The sequence below is a fragment of the Leucoraja erinacea genome, chromosome 1, assembly GCF_028641065.1.
Source record: "Leucoraja erinacea ecotype New England chromosome 1, Leri_hhj_1, whole genome shotgun sequence".
NCBI lineage: Eukaryota > Metazoa > Chordata > Chondrichthyes > Rajiformes > Rajidae > Leucoraja > Leucoraja erinaceus.
This window is the reverse complement of record NC_073377.1, coordinates 61,287,253-61,307,110: the sequence shown is the minus strand read 5'-3', so window position 1 is coordinate 61,307,110 and position 19,858 is coordinate 61,287,253. Positions and strand designations below refer to the sequence as shown.

At 43.4% G+C, this 19,858-nt stretch overlaps 1 protein-coding gene across 1 annotated transcript in view; it reads left to right on the top strand.

Annotated features, from left to right (window-relative positions):
* Positions 1 to 19,858, top strand: part of tusc3 (tumor suppressor candidate 3) — a 390,927-nt gene that overhangs the window by 106,781 nt on the left and 264,288 nt on the right. The window contains exon 2 of the mRNA XM_055635574.1: positions 19,624 to 19,793. Within this exon, the coding sequence (XP_055491549.1) occupies positions 19,624 to 19,793 (170 nt within the window). The remainder of the gene's footprint in view (positions 1 to 19,623; positions 19,794 to 19,858) is intronic.

Below are 19,858 nucleotides of genomic sequence, written 5' to 3'. Positions count from 1 at the left end.
GAAATGATCGCCCAACCTACGCTTAGTCTCCCCGATGTAAATCAGCTGACACCTAGAGCAGAGGATGCAGTAGATGAGGTTGGAGGAGATGCAGGTGAACCTTTGTCGCACCTGGAACGATTGCTTGGGTCCTTGAATGGAGTCGAGGGGGGAGGTGAAGGGACAGGTGTTGCATTTCTTGCGGTTGCAACGGAAAGTGCCCGGGGAGGGGGTGGTGCGGAAGGGAAGGGAAGAATTGACAAGGGAGTTGCGGAGGGAGCGGTCTTTGCGGAAGGCAGACATGGGGGGAGATGGGAAGATGTGGCGAGTGGTGGGGTCATGTTAGAGGTGGCGGAAATGGCGGAGGATTATGTGTTGTGGAGACCCAAAATCTTTGTGGAGACTAAGTTCTGTTATCACACTCAGTATAACTTCCATCTTATTTCATGGGGGATAGTTTCAGAACACAACTGGCAGCTCAAAACTGGGCATTCATCGGGCAACATGGACCATCAGCAGGAGCAGAAATGTATACCACCACAACATATAGCATTTTGGCTTGCATATTCTTCAATCTTCCAAGCCATTCATTTTTGATCATTCTTGGTTGAATGAAGAGTGCAGAGGGGCTTTCTAGGAGAACTAGCAGGCACATCTAAAACTGATGAGGTTCTCGCTGAATAAAGCCACGGAACAGGAATATTTGTTAAACAATAAAGTCAGCATGCATGCACGAGAGTTCCAAAACGCGACAATTTATTTCTCACCACAAATTTTGCTCAGCCTGTTGAGTTCCTCCAGCAGTTTGATTTTTTTTTTTGCAACCAATTCCTCCACCACAGTTGCACAATTACTGTAATATGTACCATCTACAAAGACACTACACGTATTTGCCCAGAGTACTCAGATGACAAGTCCCAAACATGCAATCTGTACCATCATGGAGGCAAGGATAGCAGGCGTATAGAAACACAGCATTCTGCAAGTTCCCATTGAAGATTCTGAGTTGGAAATATATCTGTTGGTCCTTCACGACAATTGGGTCTAAATCCTGGAACTTCCTGTCCGACAGCGTTGGGTATCTAAACCAGAAATATGGCAGCAGTTTGGCACCATTAAACAAGGGCAAGAAATGTTGGCTTTATTACCATGGCCCAAATCTTAAAAATGAATATTTATTAATGAAGAATACTCTGTGTATTTTGAGCTCAAAGGATGTCTAGACTATCATTGCAGGTCATTTTATATATGGACATGTTTGGAAAATTGTTTAAATCATGTCATTGCATTCATTTCAATGCTTTCTAAATGCATTGCATACTTATTTTTACATCTTTATTTCATGTGTATTATACTGTTTAAATTAAACAGTGTTTCTTTGAATCCTCTTACCACAGTTTTATTATGCACCAATTTGATTTATATGTCAAAGACATTATCAAAAGGAATGTCGGCATTTATATAAATATTTCACAACATGCAATGCTCAATCTGAAAATTAGAAAGTAAATAGATAATTTAACTGAGGAAAATATCACAGAATTTAATAAATCGAAATATGTGGAATAACAGAAGAAAAATGTTGATTGCAGACAGAATTCTTGCTGGTTCCACTATTCAATGAATTTTCTGAGACCTAACTACTCTCCGGTTGAAGTCCACAACATTTGTTCAGTGAGAATATATCAATCACAAATTGAAAAATAACATGTTACTTTGCACCAATTTCCAATTTTGGGAGAGTGTTTCAAACATCTACCATCCTGAAAGGCCCACCTCTGGTTTTTAGACTATGTTTCAAGATTAATCCTATATCCTTCAGCTAGAGGAATTTACTTCCTTCAATCCACCCTAATGATTTCTCTTAATGCCTCAGGATTGTTTTTCCACAAGAATCTGCCATCTTAATTTTGTATTCTTCATTCTTTAAAGGACTATTCTCAACTTGTCAAAACAAAATTGTGTTATTACCAATTTGGCACACATAATCCAATTTGCTCTCTAATGCATCACTTGTATTATATCCAATTAATTTCTTACACTCACATTATAGCAAAACTACCTGTTATAGAAGTTATAGAATCTGTGGATAACAGAAAAATAACCACTGAGGTTTCTGATGTATCACAAGGTAGGTGACAGTGAGAACTGTGGAATTTAAGTGGATGAGTAGAAGATAATGAACTCCAGGAACTAAGACATCAGTGTTTTTTCTCAATAGGGAGCGTAGTTGTGGAGGAATAAAGAGATGTGTATTTATTTGCACAAATCACTGAAGGCTAGGGAAATTAAAAATAAACTGCAGATATTAGAAATGTGAAAAAAAAACTGAATGTGAAATGAAAACAATTTTTTTTAACTCATTTAATGTTGAGTAGCCATATAAAATAGATCTCATGTTAGAATTATTGATTGGCTGAAATCTTAATGGTGAAATAGGTTATAATTAAGTTTGAAGCTGAAATAATTATTGTCGCATATTGTGCTCTAAAATTATTTTTGAATTCCCAGTTGACAACAAATTAGTATATTTCCCAATTCCTCAGCCATTTCTATTTACAGCTGATTCTTCCCAGTTATTTCTACTTTACCACTATCTGACAAAGCATTAATCCCTGGAGGTCAATATATTATTTGCCCTACTCCCATGAGCTGAAAAGGAAGCAAAGGAATAACTCTGGTTGCACTTTGATATCAGATCAGTGCCGCACCTCTAGAGTTGCTGCCCGGGTTCGATCCTGACTATGCATGCAATCCGAACGGTGTTTGTACATTCTCCCTGTGTTTGCAAGGATTTTCTCCGTGTGCTCCGATTTCATCCCACATTTCAAAGACATGCAGGATTTTAGGTTAATGGCCTCTGTAAATTGTCCCAAGGTGCAAAACTGGGATAACAGTTGATCGTTGGTCGGCACGGACTCGATGGGCCAAATGGCCAGTTTCCAACCTGCATCTCTAAACTAAACTAAACTAAACTGAACTAAAAATATATCCTACCAACATTGTGATAATTTAAGTGATAAAATAGACAATAGACAATAGGTGCAGGAGTAGGACATTCGGCCCTTCAAGCCAGCACCACCATTCAATATGATCATGGCTGATCATCCCTAATCAGTACCCCGTTCCTGCCTTCTCCCCATATCCCCTGACTCCGCTATCTTTAAGAGCCCAATCTAGCTCTCTTTTGAAAGTATCCAGAAAACGGGTTGTGATGTAAATGCTAGTGCCATCTTGAAACATTTGTACTCATCATCAATGTGTAAATGCTAGTGCCCTCTTGAGGCCAGGAGTACAAGCTGGGGAATGTGCCTGTGCCACGTGACTGATGGCAAGTGACCTTCTAGTTGTTTATGTTGGTGGTTGGATATAATAAACTTTTCTTACAAGATGTCAGATGTGCATTCATTGTGCTAGTCACAACAGGATCATACAGAAGACATTACACCGGCCTCCACCGACCTCTGAGGTTTTCCGCAAATTAGGTGACCAAAACTGCACACAATACTCCAGGTGTGATCTCACCTAGGCCCTGTACAACTGCAGAAGGACCTCTTTGCTCCTATACTCAACTCCTCTTGTTATGAAGGCCAACATGCCATTCGCTTTCTTCCCTGTCTGCTGCACCTGCATGCTTACTTTCATTGACTGATGAACAAGGACCTCCAGATCCTTTTCCCAACTTGACACCATTTAGATAATAATCTGCCTTCCTGTTTTTGTTACCAAGGTGGATAACTCACATTTATCCACATTAAAGTGCATCTGCCATGCATCTGCTCACTCACCCAGTTCAAGTCACCCAGCATTCTCCTAGCATCCTCCTCACAGTTCACACTGCCACGCAGCTTTGTGTCATCTGCAAATTTGCTAATGTTACTTTGAATCCCTTCTTCTAAATCATTGATGTATATTGTAAATAGCTGCGGTCCCAGCACCGAGCCTCGCGGTACCCCATTAGTCACTGCCTGCCATTCTACAAGAGACCTGTTAATCCCTACTCTTTGTTTCCTGTCTGCCAACCAATTTTCTATCTGAAGAAGGGTCTCGACGCGAAACGTTGCCTATTTCCTTCGCTCCATAGATGCTGTCTCACCCGATGAGTTTCTCCAGCATTTTTGTCTACCTTTGATTTTCCAGCATCTGAAGTTCCTTCTTTAAAATGTTCTATCCATGTCAGCACTCTACCCCCAATACCATGTGCCCTAATTTTGCCCACTAATCTCCTATGTGGGACCTTATCAAATTATTTCTGAAAGTCCAGGTACACTACATCCACTGGCTCTCCCTTGTCCATTTTCCTAGTTACATCCTCAAAAAATTCCAGATTAGTCAAGCATGATTACCCCTTCGTAAATCCATGCTGACTCAGACCGATCCTGTTACTGCTATCCAAATATGCCGCAATTTCATCTTTTATGATTGACTCCAGCATCTTCCCCACCACCGATGTCAGGCTAACTGGTCTATAATTCCCTGTTTTCTCTCCATCGCCTTTCTTAAAAAATGGGATAACATCAGCCACCCTCCAATCCAGCGGAACTGTTCCTGAATCTATAGAACATTGGAAAATGATCACCAACGTGTCCACGATTTCTGGAGCCACTTCCTTAAGTACCCTGGGATGCAGACCATCAGGCCCTGGATATCAAGTTCAAGTTTAAGTTTATTGGTCACATACTCAATTATACAGGTATAACCAGTGGTGAAATGCTTAAGTGCCTGTCCAGTTGTGCATGGTTCCCCACTTACACATAACCCACATAAAACAATACCCACATATAACACATAATAAATATGTGCCCCATAGATACCACATAACCCACATAAAACAATACCCACATATAACACATACCCCATAAATATACCACATAACAAGTAGTGCTGTTACAAGCAAAGTGACGTGCCGTGGAACACCTGTGATGACAACATGTTCCATCCAGTTCAGTCCCATGTGTGTGTGTGTGTGTGTGTTTGATGGTATTTATCAGACTTCAGTCCCATCAGTCTGCCCAACACCATTCCCTGCCTAATGTGGATTTCCTTCAGTTCCTCCGTCACCCCAGATCCTCTGGCCACTAGTACATCAGGAAGATTATGTGTGTCCTCCTTAGTGAAGATGGATCCAAAGTACCTATTCAACTCATCTACCATTTCCTTGTTCCCCATAATAAATTCTTCTTTTTCAGACTTCAATGGTCCAACTTTGGTCTTAACTAATTTTTTCCTCTTCACATACCTAAATAAGCTTTTACTATCCTCCTTTATATTCTTGGCTAGCTTACCTTCGTACCTCATCTTTTCTCCCCGTATTGCCTTTTTAGTTATCTTCTGTTGCACTTTAAACATTACCCAATCCTCTGGCTTCCCGCTCATCTTTGCTATGCTGTATGTCTTCTCTTCTATTTTTATACTTTCCCTGACTTCCCTTGTCAGCCACAGTCGCCCCTCACTCCCCTTGGAATCTTTCTTCCTCTTTGGAATGAACTGATCCTGCACCTTCTGCACTATTCCCAGAAATACCTGCCATTGTTGTTCCACTGTCATCTACTGTCATACTAGGGTATCTTTCCAGTTAACTTTGGCCAGTTCCTCCCTCATGGCTCCATAGTCCCCTTTGTTCAACTGTAACACTGACATCTCTAATTTACCCTTCTCCCTCTCAAATCGTAGATTAAAACTTACCATATTATGGTCACTACCTCCTATTGGCTCCTTAACCTCAAGTTCCCTTATCAAATCCGGTTTGTTGCATAACACTAAACCCAGAATTGCCTTCTCCCTGGTCAGCTCCAATACAAGCTGTTCTGTGAATCCATCATGGAGGCACTCCACAAACTCCCTTTCTTGGGGTCCAGTACCAACCTGATTTTCCCAGTCTACCTGCACCTTGAAATCTTCTATAACAACCGTAGCATTACCTTTACCACATGACAATTTTAACTCTTTAACACCCTATATCCAGGCTACTGTTTGGGGGCCTGTAGATAAGTCCCATTAGGGTATTTTTGCCCTTACAATTCCTTAGTTCTATCCATACTGACCACATCTCCTGTTTCAATGTCTTCCCTTGCAAAGGACTGAATTTCTTTCCTCACCAACAGAGCTAGTTGAAGGTGGTTGCCGGAGGTTGCAGGTAGTGGAAGGTAATGCCCCTGTCCCACTTACGCCCCTGTCCCACGTAGGAAACCTGAACGGAACCTTCTGGAGTCTTTGCGCCCCACCCAAGGTTTCCGTGCTGTTCCTGGAGGTTGAAAGTGGTTGCCGGAGGTTGCAGGTAGCGGAAGCAGGTAGGGAGACTGACAAAAACCTCCGGGAACCACACGGAAACCTTGGGTGGGGAGCAAAGTCTCCAGAGGTTTCCGTTCAGGTTTCCTAAGTGGGACAGGGGCATAATTCTCTAAACTCGCGTGGCAGAACCTCCTTCCTCTTTTTCCCTATGTCGTTTGTGCCTACGTGCACAACTACTGCCGGCTGTTCACCTTCCCTCTCGAGGATGTTCGGAATTTGGTTTGTGACATCTTGAACCCTGGCACCAGGGACGCAACAGACCATCCTCGAGTCTCACCTGCTGCCACAGGCTCTCCAGTCTGCAACTCAGACAATGGAGTCACCCACCATATAACCATATAACAATTACAGCACGGAAACAGGCCATCTCGGCCCTACAAATCCGTGCCGAACAATTATTTTCCCCTAGTCCCATTTACCTGCACTCAGACCATAACCCTCCATTCCTTTCCCGTCCATATACCTATCCAATTTATTTTTAAATGATAAAATCGAAGCTGCCTCCATCACTTCCACTGGAAGCTCATTCCACACAGCTACCACTCTCTGAGTAAAGAAGTTCCCCCTCATGTTACCCCTAGACTTCTGTCCCTTAATTCTGAAGTCATGTCCTCTTGTTTGAATCTTCCCTATTCTCAATGGGAAAAGCTTGTCCACGTCAACTCTGTCTATCCCTCTCATCATTTTAAAGACCTCTATCAAGTCCCCCCTTAACCTTCCGCGCTCTAGAGAATAAAGACCTAACTTATTCAACCTTTCTCTGTAACTTAGTTGCTGAAACCCAGGCAACATTCTAGTAAATCTCCTCTGTACTCTCTATATTTTATTGACATCCTTCCTATAATAGGGCGACCAAAATTGTACACCATACTCCACAATTTGTCTCACCAATGCCTTGTACAATTTTAACATTATATCCCAACTTCTATACTCAATGCTCTGATATATAACAGCTAGCATACCAAAAGCCTTCTTTACCACCCTATCTGCATGAGATTCCACCTTCAGGGAACTATGCACAGTTATTCCTAGATCCCTCTGCTCACCTACATTCCTCAATTCGCTACCATTTACCATGTACGTCCTATTTTGATTTGTCCTGCCAAGATGTAGCACCTCACACTTATCAGCATTAAACTCCATCTGCCATCATTCAGCCCATTCTTCCAAATGGCCTAAATCTCTCTGTAGACTTTGGAAATCTACTTCATTATCCACAACACCACCTATCTTAGTATCATCTGCAGACTTATTAATCCAATTTACCACACCTTCATCCAGATCATTGATGTACATGACAAACAACAGTGGACCCAACACAGATCTCTGAGGCACCCCACTAGTCACCTGCCTCCAACCTGGCAAACAGCCATCCACCACTATGGCACTGCCCAACATCGGTCTCGCCGGTCGAGTCTCATCTCTGGGATTGGAGCCACTGACCTGTCCGCAGCTCAGAGTGGAAGAATTGTCTCCCCCGACAGCTCCCAAGACGGCGTACCTGTTTTCATTAGGCACAGACAGCTAGGTCTCCTGGACTCCATGGTTAGCACCCTTTTTCTCAGTCACACCTCTTCGTTCTTCCTGTATCCTTGGCATGACAAACCTCACTGTAGGTCCTGTCGAGGAAACTATCATTATCCCAGATGGCCCGGAGGTCATCAAGTAGCTTCTCCAGTGCCCTAACACGGTCCTTCAGGAGCTGAACCTGGACACACTTACCACAGTTGTAGCAGCCTGAGACTCCATTGGTGTCCCTGGCCTCCCACATCCTGCAAGCATCACACTGACACATCTTACCATTCATGTGTTCACCCATCCTCTGCAGCTTTTTGCGTAGTCTCCTCTCCTCAGCCTCCTCGCCGAAGACTCTCGAGCCAAAGACTCGCACTTTCCGCACAAGACACTTACCTCGACTAGGCGTTCCCGACAGCAAACCTTGTTTATATTGGCTGGCAAATTGCCCAATTTGCCACAACCAATTATTCAATTTGCAAATTGAATTTGCAAATTGCAAATTGAATTCTTCAGCCAAATTTCCTCCTGCCGAAACTTGAAGGAATGAGTTCCTAGCTGGTTGTGCCCAGTTTTAAACTAACTGCTCCTGAGAGGGAACACAACAAAACTCCCAAGAGCTTACCTTTCAGCCAATCACCGAACCTTCTCCTGCCGCTCCCAAAGTTTGTATTTCTTGATGTATTTCTTTAACGTTCGAACAGAATATTGATTATAAATTGCTACTTGATTTTCAGTCTACAGCTGCCTGTAAGTGATGACAGCATTGCGAAAAGCATTTGATATGCTTGCCTTCATCGGCAGAGACATTGAGTATAAGAGTTCGGTCATTATGTTGCAGTTGTATAAAACATTGATGAAACTACCTTTGTAGTACTGTGTATAGTTCTAGTCACCATGCTATGGGAAGGATGTAGTTGTAACAGAGAGAGTGCAAAAGTGATTCACTAGAATGTTGCCAGTAATGGAGGATTGTTGTTATAAGGAGAGAGATTGAATAACTGTGTTTATTCTCACTGCGACTCAGGAGGCTGAGAGTAGACCTTGTAGAGATTTATAAATTATGCAAGATAGGATAGATTTTCCCAGGCAGGGGATTCTAAAGCAAGAGGGTGCAGAGTTAAGGTGAAGTGTGAGGAAGTGTAAAGGAGATCTGAGGGGTACGTATTTGACCACTGAGGGGGCTGAGTATTTAAAATGAGCTGCTAGAGGAACTGGTGGAGGAAGATATTATTACAATGTCAAATTTCAGTTACATCGCTGAAGATACACCATTATAATTTCAAATTAAGGATTGGGAACGATACAGGACAATAGACAATAGACAATAGGTGCTGGAGTAGGCCATTCGGCCCTTCAAGCCAGCACCGCCATTCAATGTGATCATGGCTGATCATCCCCAATCAGTACCCCGTTCCTGCCTTCTCCCCATATCCCCTGATTCTGCTATTTTTAAGAACCCTATCTAGCTCTCTCTTGAAAGCATCCAGAGGACCTGTCTCCACCGCCATCTGAGGCATGGAATTCCACAGACTCACCACTCTCTGTGAGACAAAATGTTTCCTCGTCTCCGTTCTAAATGGCTTACTCCTTATTCTTAAACTGTGGCCCCTGGTTCTGGACTCCCCCAACATCGGGAACATGTTTCCTGCCTCCAGCATGTCCAAATCCTTAACAATCTTATATGTTTCAATGAGATCCTCTCTCATCCTAAACTCCAGAGTGTACAAGCCCTGCTGCTCCATTCTCTCAGCATATGACAGTCCCGCCATCCCGAGAATTAACCTTGTAAACCTACGCTGCATTCCCTCAATAGCAAGAATGTCCTTCCTCAAATTAGGGGACCAAAACTGCACACAATACTCCAGGTGTGGTCTCACTTGGGCTCTGTACATCTGCAGAAGAACCTCTTTGCTCCTATATTAGATTCCTCTTGTTGTAAAGGCCAACATGCCATTCACTTTCTTCACTGCCTGTGTATCTGCATGCTTACTTTCATAGACTGATGTACAAGGACCCCCAGATCCCGTTGTACTTCCCCTTTTCCCAACTTGACACCATTTTGATAGTAATCTGCCTTCCTGTTTTTGCTACCAAAGTGTATAACCTCACATTTATCTGCATTAAACTTCATCTGCCATGCACCTGCCCACTCCCCCATCCTGTCCAAGTCACCCAGCATTCTCATAGCATCCTCCTCACAGTTCACACTGCCACCCAGCTTTGTGTCATCTGGAAATTTGCTAATGTTACTTTGAATCCCTTCATCCAAATCATTGATGTATATTGTAAATAGGTGCAGTCTCAGCACTGAGCTTTGCGGTGCCCCAGTAGTCACTGCCTGCCATTCTGAAAGGGACCCATGAATCCCTACTCTTTGTTTCCTGTCAGCCAACCACTTCTCTATCCATGTCAGCACTCTACCCCCAATACCATGTGCCTTAATTTTGCCCATTAATCTCCTACATGGGACCTTATCAAATGCTTTCTGAAAAGATTAACACAGTGGTGCCTACCACGATAGGCACCACGAATGACAAGGATAAGTCAGGCTTTTATGGGTTCATTTCTGCACCACACAGTTTGTTCATTCTCTTTCAGTGTTACTTTGTAAACCCATCGAATCAGAGGCGGTTTCTCCTTGTGGGAGATCAGAATCAGGACAATACTTTCAGAATAAGGGATAGTCCGCGTAGGATGGAGATGAAAGGTAATCTCTTGTCTCATGAGTCTTTGGAATATTATATCCCTGAAAAATTGTGAAGCCTGAATCATTCAATAGATTCAAGGATGGGATGGGCAGATTTGGAATGATTACATGGGAGTCAAGGATTATGGAGAACTAGATGCCAAGAGTTCATTCTGGCAGATTTCGCTTGAACACAATTCCTCCAGGTTAACCACTTTCAGCACACCGTTTGGGCGTTACAGATTTCACATACACTTTGGCATAAGCTCTGCCAGTGAAGTATTTCAACAAGCTATAGAGAAGCTGTTTGCAGGTTACCCATGCTCCATTGTAGTGGATGACATCCTCGTTGTGGGACGAACTGTTGAAGAACACGATGCTAATCTGCCGAAGGTCCTGGATCACGCCAAGGCCATTAACCTCAAGCTAAACCTCAAAAATGCAAATTCAGGGTAAGTGAAGTGAAATACATAGGCCATGTGTTCACCAAGGGTGGCTTAAAAACTGATCCGGCAAAAACCAATGCTATCTACGAGCTCCCAGCACCCACAGACGTGCTCGGTCTGCAGAGATTCCTTGGCATGGTGAACTACTTAAGCACATTTATTCCAGACTTCAGTGAAATATCAGCCCCGTTGCGCCAGCTTACACACAAAGACACTGCTTGGACCTGGCACGAGCAACAGCAGAGGGTGTTCGACACTCATAAGCAGCAGATGTCTTGTACTCCTACTCTTGCTTACTTTGATCCTAAACGACCGCTCACTCTGACATGACACTTCACAACACACATGTCTTCAAAATGACGATAGCAGCAATAAACCTGTTGCCGATGCCTCGCACACTAAGACTGACACAGAACAATGATATGAGAAAGAGCTGTTGGCGGTCGTTTTCACCTGCAAGAAATGTAACGACTTTATCTTCAGACAAACGGTCATGATTGAAATTGACCACCAATCTCTGATCAGCATCTTTAACAAACCTATTCATGCCTCTCCAAGGTACCTACAGCGAATGCTGCTGCAGCTTAAAAAATATGACATTGTTCTGACCTACAAACGTGGTATGGATATGCACCTGGCTGACACTCTCTCGTGTGCACCCCGGAAGACCTGTGAGAGTCCATCCTCGCCGGATGATGACGTTATCGTAATGACTGTGTCTTTTATTCCCTCGTCCTGTATGGAGGACTTGGTTGCCCACACTGCTGCTGACAGTATTTTCCGGCGCTGGCCTCCGTGATTAAGCGCGGCTGGCCAGACAAACAATACAACGTTGCGCTGCCTTTCTTTGACGTCCGTGATGAGCTAGTGCTGCAGGATGGCATTATTGTAAAAGAACACAAGGCTGTGGTCCCTGCTTCACTGCACAGCAAGTGTTTTAACGCTATCCATACAGGGCATCCAGGCACTGAAGCTACCGTCCTACGGGCAAGAAACATATTTTACTGGCCTGGAATGGCCGAATACATCACCGAGAATGTGGCGTTCTGTGCAGTGTGTAACAGCTTGGCACCTCATCAACAAAAGCAACCACTTCTTTCACATCCGGCTCCTGCCCTTCCGTGGTCTACAATGGCAACTGACATATTTGAATGGCATGGCAAGCAGTACCTGGTTCTTGTTGATTCGTATTCTGGATGGTTTGACATTGATTTTCTTAGCAGCCCCACTTCTCGCGGGGTAGTTTTAAAGCTTGCTCGCCATTTTGCAGACCACGGAGCTCCGTGCATACTGTTATCTGATAACGACAGTCAATTTACCAGCCAACACATCAAGGAGTTTGCTGCACGCTGGGGTTTTCGCCACATCACCAGCAGCCCTGAATATCCAGTCGTATGGACTAGCTGAGCGAGCTGTGCACATGGAACGTTCGTACAGAGCTAATTCCGACGTGTTCCTGGATCTACTCAACTTACGCAACCTCTCCCGCTTTTGTGCTCACCTGCTCAACATTTATTGTCGAGGCAGACCCGGGCCATGGTGCCTATGACGGATCAGGCATTGATCCCACAGGTGGTTCCACCATCGGAAGTCCAGTCCAGATTACAACAAAAGCGTGACATTCAAAAACGGTCATATGACAAAACAAGTAGGCCGCTGCCACATTAACCAAGGGTCAGATGGTTTGTTTGCAGACTGACAAAGGCCATGACTGTATCGGTGTAATTTCTGGAACTGCTTCTGAGCCACGCTCATATCTGGTCAGTGCTGATGAGTGTACCAACAGGCATAACAGACAACATATCCTGCCTGTGAATGAGCCAGCTCCACCTCTGTATTATCCAGACCGTACAAGTGTACTTCCGTCCGGTTCTTGGTTGATGAAGAAAAGATAGTTATATCTCCCTTGGTTGCATAAAAAAGTGTTATGAGAAGTGAAATAGTTGATTTATTGCTGACAGATATCAGTGTTTATGTTGACGCTGATATTGTGGTCTCCTCGACCTTGGAAAAATCAAATACAGACTATGTGACTGTTTTGCCAGGCACCTTTTACAATGTACATATGTGATCCTGAGTTTACAGTTGCCTGTCATTTTAATTCCTTGACTCACTCACACTCTTTGTCTTTGGTCTCTGACCTAATTCCAACAATGCACGATTTAAGTTCGAGGAATAGTATCTCTGCTTCTGCAGTATATAGGAACATTGTAGTCCTTAAGACTTGATATTAAATTCAACAATTTCAGCTAGCCAACTAGCTGCATATTTCCATTTCAATTTGTTATTTTGCTTCTTTTCTCTTCTGTCTCTCTCTAACTACTGTATTTTAAAATAAATTGTCACCTTGATAACTTTGGTCTACATCCTATCATGGGAAATCCATCTGTTCTCCACCATGCCCCTATATCAAAACATCATGTGTCAAATATAGTAGCAATCTGGCATTTTATTTTCTCTGCGCTATTCATTGTAAATAGTCAAAAGTTCATAGAGTGATACAGTGTGGAAACAGATCCTTCGGCTCAACTTGCCCACACCGGCCAACAATGTCGCAGCTACACTAGGACCACTTGCCTGCGCTTGGTCCATATCCCTCCAAACCTGCCCTATTCATGTCCCTGCCTAATTGTTTCTTAAACGATGGGATAATCCCAGCCTCAACTACATCCTCAAACTACTGCTTGGGCAGTCACGGTGGTACAGCGATAGCGTTGCTGCCTTACCTTGCACCTTGTACCTTCCGAAGAGTCTACCAGGGACTATACTGGAAGTTAGAATTTTTTTTTTTATACTGGACAATTTTTTTTTACATTTATCAAGTCAGTTAATCAAGCCAATTAACCTACAAACCTGTACGTCTTTGGAATGTGGGAGGAAACCGAAAATCTTGGAGAAAATCCATGCAGGTCACGGGGAGAATGTACAAACTCCGTACAGACAGACCCCGTAGTCGGGATCGGACCCAGGTCTCTGGTGCTGCATTTTGCTGTAAGGCAGCAACTATACCGCTGCCCCACCGTTACAACAAAATCAGCGCTGGAGACCCCGGTTCGATCCCGATTACGGGTGATATCTGTACGTAGTTTGTACGTTCTCCCCGTGACCTGCATGGGTTTTCTCCGAGATCTTCGATTTCCTCCCACATTCCAAAGACGTACAGGATTGTAGGTTAATTAGCTTGGTAAATGTAAAAATTGGCCCTAATGCGTGTTAATGTGCGGGGATCGCTGATCAGTGAGGTCACAGTGGGCCGAAGAGCCTGTTTCCATGCTGTATGTCTAATCTAAACTAGACGAATCGTCCATAATATCACCTCTGAACACAACCGTCACATCCTCATTAGCCATTAATGCAACCCCTCCTCCTCTTTTACCCTCACCCCTGTCTCTCCTGAAGCTCCTATGCCAATCCTGCCACTCCCATAACCAGGTTTCAGTCATGGCTACAACGTCCCAGTCACTCGCACCTATTCATTGTATGAAGCAGTGATGACCACAAGTCGCTTAACTTCATAAAAAGTTATTTAATATTCAAATAACACACAGAGACCATAGCAATAGCCTCCGTAGGGTTTCACATGAATATCAGACTGAAGAGCGAGCCTAGCTAACCGCATACCACAGATGACATAGTTGAAACTCAGCATGCATAGTGGATCATGGATCGGGTTGGCAATAGTTATTGGGCCAATCGTTATTGCAGTTGGAACTGCTGCAGCAGGCAGGGTAAGTGCAATTGGAATTTTTTGTAAAGTCCACTGCAGAGCGAGGCAGGGGAGTGCTGGAACCTTACGTTCAGGAACAGGTTAAGTTGTGTTGGGGGAACAGCTGAGTGGTGGAATATTGCATTGGGAGACCACACCATTGGGGGAGCATACATATTCTGATTCACATTTTTCATTAAAGTTATTCCTGCCAACTTCCAATACACATTGATACAATGTTGCAACAAAACACAACCTTTCACCTCACAGGATGGGGAGGACGAATAGCTATTGCAAAATGCAGAGGAAGTGCAATTGGAATTTTTTTTAAGCTCACTGCTGAGGGAGGCAAGGGGGAGCTGGAATCTTACGTTCGGGAACGGCTTGAGTTGGAGGACCACGCCTCCCATGGGGGCTCCAGGTAATGAGCGAGTGCGTTGGGGGAGCAGACCCAACGGGTCTGCACTTGGTCTAGTAAAGCTATAAAAATTAACCACAAACTACAACAACGTAACATACAGTACGATAGAGTAACGTCAGAGTCACATTTAGTGATCGTCTTTGTATCTGGGATTCGACTTGCAGACCTGTCCTGCACGCGTCCAGTATGACCCTTCTGTGGTACTCTTTACAGGTGATGCCACCACAGGCACAACCTTCACAGGCAATTTCTTCATAGGTGATTTCTCGACTGCCACAGGTTTCACGAGTAATTTCTCTACAGGTGGCTTTACCGGTGATTTCTCCACCGACACCGATCCCGCTGGCGGTTCTTTCACTGGTGTAGAGATGGGCTCTTGATTCCAAAACTGCTCACGGTTTGCTGTTACATGTCTATCATTTAGAAGAGCATTTCCATCTTCTGTCCACAACATGTCATCCAGGTCATCCATAAAATCGTATGGGATTTGCTGCGACGGTACCAGTTTGTTTACCGATAGGATATGTCTCCGGTTTCATCTGTAGAGACCTCCTTCTGACTGAACCAAATAGGATCCTGGCTCCAGGCTTATCCCCTTGACCGTGCCCACGCGATTATATCCTTCCTGGGTTTGTAGACTGACAGTCTAGACTTCCATCAATGGTTTTAGTGGTCGGCTTGATCGATCGTAGCATGCCTTTTGTGTCAGCCGTTTATGGTGAAGTTGAGCCTGACCAATCTGTGGCTCGTAAACGTGTGGCTGTGGTAGTTGCTTTGAGATGGGAAGAGTGGTACGTGTCTGTCTGGACATCAAGCGTTGTGCTGGAGAACCGAGTGTTGAGTCGCGTGGAACATTACGGAGATTGAGGAGATCTACGAATACATCCGATTACGTGATTTTGTCTTTTACAGCCGTGGCAAATTTGGTCAAAGCGGGACATTTCTCCCTCTTTGCAGCATGAGTACCTCCACAATTAGTGCACTCAGTAATAAATCGAATCACAGGCTTATCAAGCTGGACTCTCATCGCTATCTCAGGCTTACATTGTCTTTGAAATCTGGCCTCGACAGCATCGACACCTAAGGTTGAACGCTGTGCATCAGTTAGCATTCTGGTGTTACGAATAATTAGCTCATAATTCTCGCACATGGAGACAGCCTTATCCAAATTTAAGTCAGGATCGCAGATCAGTTTTTTCCTTAGCTTATCACAAGCAAGACCACACAATAGTCTGCCTCTAATAAGCTCATTGCAGTGCGCACTAAATCTGCAGCTCCTTGCTGATTTTTAATAACACAGATAAATTATTCAATCGTCTCACCATCATTCGAGTTCTGTGAGTTGAACTTCAACTTACAAAATTCTTAAGGGGTTGGACAGGCTAGATGCAGGAAGATGGTTCCCGATGTGTGGGAAGTCCAGAACAAGGGGTCACAGTTTAAGGATAAGAGGGAAGTCTTACCGAGATGAGAAAAACAAATTTCACACAGAGAGTGGTGAATCTCTGGAATTCTCTGCCACAGAAGGTAGTTGAGGCTAGTTCATTGGCTACATTTAAGAGGGAGTTAGATGTGGCCCTTGTGGCTAAGGGGATCAGGGGGTATGGAGAGACAGCAGGTACAGGATACTGAGTTGGATGATCAGCCATGATCATAATGAATGGCGGTGCAGGCTCGAAGGGCCGAATGGCCTACTCCTGCACCTATTTTCTATTTTTCTATGTTTCATTCGTTCGATGATAGGATTGGTCTGGGGGCTACACAACTGTCGAAATTTGTGACATTCAGGGTCGTTCGCCGATTCAGCATGGGTAACGACTGGAAGCGCTCCATCAACGGAAGGATGAGTTATTGCCCTTGCATATACAAACTACTTTGCTCGTTCGTATGTTTCTTGTCCTGCGTGATTGAGAAGCATGTTTGCACGAGCCCGAGGTGGTTTGACATACTGTTCTTCGAAGATGCACCACCGCTCTCCGATGTAGCTGTCGAAGACAAGCGGGTGCGGTTTTCAAAATGCTTTGGCCATATCTGAGTCATGAATAAACTCTGGAAAACTCATAAAATAATAGCCAAAGTCTTTCTGAAAGTATGCTTCTGACACCATGTTTAAAGCAGTAATGACCACATCGCTTAACCACATAAAAAGTTATTTAATATTCAAATAACATACAGAGACCATAGCAATAGCCTCCGTAGGGTTTCACATCAATATCAGACTGAAGACCGCATCTTGCTAACCGCATACCCGCATGGATCATGGATCGAGTTGGCAATAGTAAAACCAGGCACGGATCAAATCAGCAATAGTGATTGATCTACATCCATGCCCTAAGCTCATCTGCCTTACCCTTTAGGCCCCTTGCATTAAAATACGTGCAGTTTAAACCAACCCTCCTTCTTCGCTCTCCATCTTTCACCTGCCTATTCTGTCCACTAACATTTCCCACACCACCCTCCATACCAACTTCTAGCCTCTCACGTACCTCTGTCCTGCACAAGATCCCACACCCCCGCCCATCTAATGTGTAATGGCTTGATTGAACTCATGTGTAGTATGATTTGACTGGACAGTTTTTCTCTGCATCTCGGTACACAGGAAAAGAATAAACCAAAAAAAAGCTTTTTTTCATTTTTCCAGTTCTAATGATAGGTCATTTATCTGAAATGCTGACTACCCACATATACTGCCCGGCCTGCTGAATGGTTTTGGAAGGTCTGATAGAGTCATAGAGTCAAACAGCATGAAAACAGGTCAACGCAGACCAAAATGCCCCATCGACACTTGTATGGCCCGGCCCATGTCCCTCTGATCCTCTCCTAACCTAGTACCTGTCTAAGTGCCTTTTAAATGTTGTTATGGGTTTATATCTGTCAGAATTCTCTCCAGTAACTTGCCTACCTCAGATGTTAAGCTCACTGGTCTATATTTTCCAGGCTTTTCTTTGCAGCCCTTCTTAAATACAGGCATAACATTAGCCTCTCTCCAGTCTTCCAGCATCTCACCTGTGTCTAATGGTGACAAACATATATATCAGCCAGGACTCCTGCAATTTCTTCTCTAGCTTCCCACAGTGTCCTTGGATATATCTGATCATAAGCAGGAGATTTATCTGCATATGCTTTAGGACATCAAGCACCTTTTCAACCATAATATGGACTGTCCACAAGACATGTCCATTGTGTTTGGTCCAATAGTTAGCTATTGAATTACCAGTGTAACTGTTGGACAATTACCAGAAATTTATAATCTGCTGCTGGATTCCATGCAGAGTTCATAATCAGAACATTGTCAAGATATTGGGTTGAGCCTGGCAACCAGCCTTGAAGATTTGCACACAAATCCCATATTTTCTTGTGGGTGACAAATCATGTCCATTAGAGTCAATCTGAGTTTAGTATCCCTTAGTGTCTCCCACTTTAATAACTATATACATTCATTTACTAGGAACATTGATTTACTTTAGTCCGTTTCTTAGCAAATTAAAGACATTTTTAACGTGCCTGTGAATCTAGGATATAATCAATATCTTAATTTTGACAACATCAAAAACTCACAAATAGGCTATGTACTTAATTTAGTGAAAGTTCAATAAAGCAGTTCATTCTCAGATGCATAGCCTCAGCTGACTTCAGACATAGCGTATTGTAAACTTGAGTAAGATATTGCAAATTCCTGCTTTTGATGAAACTGATGAATTGCATTTGGAATTATTCAATTTTTTACTTTAGTTTGGTTGACTTTTGAATGAAATGTGCTGAAAATAACAGGACCACCAAATAAAAAGATCAGGCTTTTCAAGAAAGTATCAATGTCATAATCGGCAAAGGGGAGCATTTAGATGGTGAAGTGCACAGCTGGGGAAATATAGTTGGACTGTTTTCATGCAAGTGAGGTAGGGAAGCCCAAGATCCAGATACATATTCTATGTATTCTGCTGGTCTCTCAGTTGGCACTGTGGGAGTCAGTCCAAGTGCTCCTAGGAGTGCTCAAAGACAGGCCTCCTGAGGACAAAGTGTAGACACAAGGCTCTGAAAAAGGGTCTCGACCGGAAATATTGTGCAGGATAAGGTGTTCTCCAGAGATGCTGCCTGACCCGCTCAGTTTCTCCAGCACTTTGTGTCTTCCCTCCATCCAAAAGGAGCATGGCATGAGGAGTAATGTCATCCATTGCATCCTTCATATGGAAATTACATTGAGATCACAAGGTGACTCGTGATGGGAAGTGCTTAGCAGAATTATGAAATGATCTGCAAAATAATTGCTACCATGCTTCACTGATGAAAAATAGACTCTCAGCTGGATAACCCAGGAATAAATCAGTAGTATGCAGTTAAAGCACATTTTCTTTTTAACAATCCGTTTTATTATTTACCATGACAATGATACTTTTTTCTCCTCGTCTCTGTAAAATTGTTTGATTAAAGGGCAAGAACAATATTTTAACAGTTTAATTAATATTTTTACCTCAACTGCTCCTTTCATTGTTGTGACTTTAATATTTTCCACAACCCGACATTTTGTGATGCTAAAGATCTTATTGTCTTTTTCTCATTGTTCTGTATTTAATGCCAGAACCTCCAGGCAGAGAAAGTGGAGCAACTAATGGAATGGAGCTCCAGGCGCTCAGTCATTCGAATGAATGGGGACAAATTCCGTAGATTTGTTAAGGCCCCTCCTCGTAATTACTCCGTGGTTGTGATGTTCACTGCACTTCAGCCCCAACGACAATGTTCGGTCTGCAGGTAAGAAAAAAAATGCATCTCGAACAATAAAAATGACTTGACTAGAATATAAAATATTAGTGAAA